General features: G+C 37.8%; 1 protein-coding gene across 2 annotated transcripts in view; it reads right to left on the bottom strand.

Moving 5' to 3' along the window:
• Positions 1-6,000, bottom strand: part of Phka1 (phosphorylase kinase regulatory subunit alpha 1) — a 98,360-nt gene that overhangs the window by 52,144 nt on the left and 40,216 nt on the right. For both annotated transcript variants that reach the window (XM_028775792.1, XM_028775794.1), the window contains exon 14: positions 2,409-2,543. In XM_028775792.1, the coding sequence (XP_028631625.1) occupies positions 2,409-2,543 (135 nt within the window). The remainder of the gene's footprint in view (positions 1-2,408; positions 2,544-6,000) is intronic.

The following is a 6,000-nucleotide window of genomic DNA, read 5'->3' as shown; positions in this document are numbered from 1 at the left end:
AAGGAAAGGAAAGGAAAGGAAAGGAAAGGAAAGGAAAGGAAAGGAAAACAACAACAAAAACCATCTTGCCATGGAAGCTGCAGTGTGTCACAGTGTGTCCCACACTATACTCTTTTCCTTACACATTTTCACTTTCAAATGTTCACTGCAGTGAGTCACTGGTCTAGTCCAAAGCCTCTGGCTTGTAATATACTATCAATACTCCACTAGGACTCCTTTCAGATAGCCTGTTGTTGTCCTGTGTCACAGAGATCCTGCAGCTCGGATCAGCAGGACTGGCCCCTTTATATGCTCCAGCAATGACAGATTGGGTAGATGTTGGGGTGGGCCAATTCAAAGCCCTGGATCTGGGCCTGGATGTTAGCTGAGTTGGTTAGCCCACCAGCTCTCCTACTTTTCTCAGGCAATGCAGGGCCAGTTCTCCTCCCTGTGACACTTTTAAAGAAGTGATATACACAAAAGCATATATTTGCCACTATATAATCGTGCACTAGGAGTCAAAAAGGTTTTAAACAAAGCAAAATGGAAAAAAATGTTGTTGCTAGGAATTAAAGGAAATTAAAATAATTTTGTATATAAAAATTATTAATCTAACAAAATAAATAATAAAACCCAACAGTTGGTGGGGTAGTTAAAAACAGAAAGGAATATCTTATTGATATAAAAAAAAATCAATGCTGTTAATTATTTGGTTTTTCTGAGGAACAGTCAGGCAGCATGTTTTAAATGCTAGGAAGATAATCTTATACATACCCACAATCCCCATCTGAAAACATACGTTAAGGAAACAATGATCTGTACATAGATGGTTATAGACGGACAAAAGCTTTGGAAACAATTCAGACAATCAAAATAAGGTGATAATTATTATAATTTTATGAAATAACATTTATTTCAATATAAGATGCATATAAAAAGTTAGATAACACAAACATAAGTTAATATGTATACAATATAACTATGGGGAGAGCAACAATACCAACCAGCCAGAGCTCCCAGAGTCTAAACCACCAGCCTGGGAGCACATACCCATGGCTCCAGCTGTATAAGTAGGGGAGGATGACATTGTCAGGCATAGGTGGGTGAGGAAGTCCTTGGTCCAGTGAAGGCTGGACACCCCAGTGTGGGGGAACTCGTGGGTGGAGGTAGGGAGTGGGTGGGTAGGTGGGAGTACATCCTCATAGAAGCAGGAGGAGGGGGGATGGGAAAGGGGGTTCCTGGGTGGGGGGGAAATGGGGAAAGAGGATAACATCTGAAATGTAAATAAAATATCCAATAAAAATTAATTTAAAAAAGGAAAAATATAACTCTTTTAAAAAGGAAGCTATATGTACTCACATATTAGAAAGAAGTTCATATTATTTTAAGCTTTGTTTTTAATAGTTATTAAGTTTAATGAATTCATACAGCTGATCAGCCCCATAACTTAAAAAACTGAGCATGGTAGGTCGACACCTAGGCTCAGCACTTGAGAGTCTAGTGCAGGAGGGTTACTCGAGCCTAGAAATTGGAGGCCAGCCTGGGCAACATGAGACCCTGTCTATAAACAGAAAAATAATCAAGTAACAAGATCAAAGTAGCTGCCCATTCACTCTGAAGTATCTAAAATGAGGCAGAAAAACTATTTAGCTGTCATAGTTAGTGAGGAAGTAGCTCTCTATTCTTGGTAGGTTAGTAACTGTTGCTTGGTGTGTAATTAATTAATTTTGCCATATAAGGTAATGTTCATAGGTACTAGAGATCAGAACCTGGATATTTGAAGGAAGGCTAGTTAGTCACTCACTGTCTTGCAAAAGTAGTTTAGAAATTTCGCATATCCTTTTCTTTTTTGGTAATAAGGCTGGAATTCAGGGTTAGTATATGCTAGGCAAGCGTTCTGTCACTGAGCTACAGACTACCAGCACCCATCTCTTTTGTTAGTTAACAGTGTAGAAATTTGTGTAATATAAAAGTTCCATCACTAAATTTAATAAAAAGAATAAAAATAACTATTTAGAAAAAGGTATTAAATTAAGGAATTTGTTAATCATTAGCTCACTACACAACAAAGTATAAAAGACCTAAAATAAATTCCTGGATCACTACATAAATTAGCATGTTTCAAAACAGAAATATAGGTTCTAAGAAGGGGGAAAGCATGCTAGTTAAGAATGCATTTAGAAGGATATAATATTGCCTGGAATCAAGCCTGTCCTATATACCAAAGTACACATAAAGCACGCCTAAAATTATTAAGCCTGCTCATAAAAGATTAGTTCAGAAACTTGGATTCCAGAGTCTCAATTCTTTCTCGGATCCAATGTAATAAAACAACACAAGTTAAAGAAATGGGGATGGGGTGGAAATGTAAAGAAAGCAGCCAGCATCACAGAACACCTTGATTTTAGCAGGCTGGCCAATCTCCTTACCTAGACTGGAATAAATGTGGCTAAGAATACGAGCTGGCTGTACTCTTATGGGGTACACTTCAGCGATGGTCTCCACATCGATTCCTTTGTCCTTCAAAATGGCTTTGATTTCTTCTGTCTCAGCCAGAATGGAGACTATAGTAAAGAAAGACAATGAGGTCAACAGAAGGTTTTTAGTTCAATAGAAACTTAAAAAAATATCTTTTAGATTTATTTACTTGATGTGTATGAGTGTTTTCACTGCATGTATAGTCATGCACCACATGAACGTGTGGTGCCCATGGAGGTCTGACGAGTCATCATATCCCCTGAAATAGGAGTTATAGACCATTATAAGCCACCATGTGGGTTCTGGGAAGTGAATCTGGGTCCTCTGCAAGAACAAGTGTTCTCAATTGCTGAGCTGAGACGTCTCTCCAGACCCCTAGAAATATTTTAAAGTGCATAATTTCTTTTGAAGGAGGACAGAGGAAAGTATTATTGAGGAATTCTGATGAATCAGAGATTATTCTAGATTTTAAAAATTACATAACAAGGAAAGAAAAAACATGACTACAATATGAGATGGAGGTTTTTGGTTAGGTACTTGTGTGTGCCTACTGAACGGCTCTTCAGTATTTATCAGATTCCATGTTGTAATGAGAAATTTTTAATCATGAGTCTTTTTTTCTGCTAGTGATGGTGAAAGCTGACTGTCCAGGCTCTTCAATATAAGCACACTTAGTATCAGGCTAGGAGTGTGAGGGCAATAGAGAACATCTGCAACCCCAGAGTTGCCCTATAGCTAGAGAATGGAAGACAACGAGTAAACTGAGGATGAAGTTCTGAGTCAGGAATATACAGGTCTGACAGTTATGTGTTTGCTGGGAAGGTGGTTAAGGAATATAGACATGAATAAAGTAGTTTCTCCTGTAAGAAGTTCCCAGTGTTATGGTAAAGGGACATATGAATTCAACAGAAAATGACCTCCTAGGTAAATGGAGATATATATAGAATCATGAGACCACCCAGAAGTGGCATTTACCTAGTCTGGAGCTAGGCAGGTTGGTTTCAAGAAAGGTAGACTTGGGGGCAGGAGAGATGGCTCGGTAGTTGAAAGTGCTGGCTGCTTTTCTAGAGGACCCAGATTCAATTACCAATATCTATCTATACATATGGCTTATAACCATCTATAACTCCAGTTCTAGGGGATCCAATGCCATTTGAGGGCACCAGGCACACATGTTGGTGCTCAGACATACATTCAGATAAAACAACTATATGTATTAAATTAAAAAATCAAGTAAAGGAAAGTAGCCTGAAAGAGCTGGTAGCTACCCAGACTTGAAATAATGAGTAAATTGATCAGGAGGACAAAAGATGAATGGAGTGCTGGAGAGACAACTCATCAATCAAGAGCACAGGCTGCATTTTATACAACTTCATGGTTCTACGGGGGCAATAGAGTTGGTTACAGGAGGAAAAGGGACTAAAGGAGAATCAAGGTAAGTAACCCTTGGAGGTCCCAGGAGTATATTCAACCTAAGCAACTATATTCTTGTCTATATTTATAAAATATTGAGAGTAAATATTGAGATGCAAGGGGTATATACATGGGTATAATGAATCCTGATGGAGAGAAGTTAATCTGATAGAGGTGATGGTAAGAGTAAGGGAGAAACTGTTTCAGATAAAAGACACATCATGGACAAAGTTACAAAGTTAGCTTTTCCTGCTTTGCTTCCTGTGTGCTGGGGAATGAAGCCAGGCCTTCACAGAACAGCCAGTCACTTGTACCACCGAGCTACACACTCAGCCTGTGAACCAAATTCTTTATAGAAGGAATAATGATTGTGGAGAAGCAGTGAAAAGAAATAGAGTGAACTACAAAGAGTCTTTGTAAGCCATGTCAAAGGAACTGAAATAGGAACCGCAGAGTTGTAACCAGAGGAATAATATACCCATGTTGCATCTTAAAAAGAGTACGCTCACGTTAATAATTAAAGAATGAATGGACATTTCTTTGTGTGGGCTACAATGATTTTTAAAAAGCAAAATAATAAACTAACAGACTGTATTGGGCCTGGACTGGAGACAGAAATATCAGTTCAAAATTAACGCAGTAAAGTAGGGGAGCATGTGTGTTGATAACTTACATTACAATCTTGCTATTGACACTGTCAAAAACAGGATGGATTTTAGAGTGACTTGAGAAGTAAAAGAGCCAGAACTTGTTATATAAACACAAGAATTCAGAGAGGAATAAATAGGAAAAAAAAGTGTTGAAAAGTGTTCATTTCTGTGTGCTGGGAGAACTTAATGATACAGACACAGAAGGGATAGCAGGATTAGCTGATATAGTAGGAGGGTGCAGCTGATCGGCTCTAGTTATGTTGAGTCTACAGTGCATAGACACATTCAAGTCAGAAGTCATTAGAAACAGATGAGATGGGAACAGAATATATAATGAAGAAAAGAGGAACTGGACTATCACTTTGAGAGAACTCAGTAATAGATCAATAAGGATAAGCCTGGGACAAGGGGAAGTTCTTGTATCATATGAGGGTGAGGGAAAAGGGAAAGAGTTAGGAATGTGGCTGAGAAACGTGATCGATTATTCAGAACAAGACAAATGGTAGGCTATGAATAGAACTCTCAGGAATACCAATAGCTCAAGGGAAATAAAAGAGAAAGCCAAGAATAATGTAAAAAAGTACTTCAAACAGATTGAAGGAGATCTACAAATACATATCATCATGGACATTGTGGAAATTAAGTTTCTAGAAATATATATGACAAGTTGATCTAAAAGATCTGCTAATACTGATTATATCTAAGACTGGCAAATCCACAGCCTCTGGAAACTAAGCAAGAATATTTCAGAGTATTAAACCACTTTGTAAAGAACTGGAGAATTAACAGACTATACAGAGGCAGAAATATCAATGTGAAAAGAAGCCACATCTGAAGCCAGATGGAGATTAATATAACAATAGATAAAGAAACTGGAATGGGGAAATCTAAATAGTTCAAAAAAGACTATTTGTAAAGAAGATTACAAGATCAAGTACCAAAGGAGAATTTTTCTTGAATAGGTAAATACCTTTTGCAGAGACTAAAGAAAAGGAAGCAAGTATGGGTAAGATTGTTGGGGTGGAAAGAGTTAGGAAACTGAAAAACATCAGAATATGGACACAATCTGGCATGAAGTAGCAGTCCAAATATTAGGTTGAAAAAAGAGGACACAGCTGAAAAAATATGAAAATGCTGCCTAATAATAAGAACAAAAACTAACAAACAGGAAGCTGAGTTGGAGACTATGGACAGTCAATGCCACCACTCTGCTTATCATGTATTTTCCCTATAATATCTTTTAGTAGGTTTAGATCAGAAAGTGTAGCCTATATAATTGATCTTGAACTATAATGGTTCTGGTGGATATAGCAACAATCTGATGCAATGGTGAATGGGATATTTAGATGATCAAACATGAGGAGAAATTAGAGACAAATAGAAAGGAGGGAAAAGCCGAGATACACTGTTAGCAGAACACAAGAAGGACACACCCATAAGGTTCAAAAGCTTGACCCTTGGTGTGTGTGGTGTTTTGAAT

Source organism: Grammomys surdaster, unplaced genomic scaffold (assembly GCF_004785775.1).
Source record: "Grammomys surdaster isolate TR1022 unplaced genomic scaffold, NIH_TR_1.0 260, whole genome shotgun sequence".
Lineage (NCBI taxonomy): Eukaryota > Metazoa > Chordata > Mammalia > Rodentia > Muridae > Grammomys > Grammomys surdaster.
The sequence above is the reverse complement of the archived record's forward strand: the minus strand, read 5'-3'. Positions and strand labels throughout refer to the sequence as shown.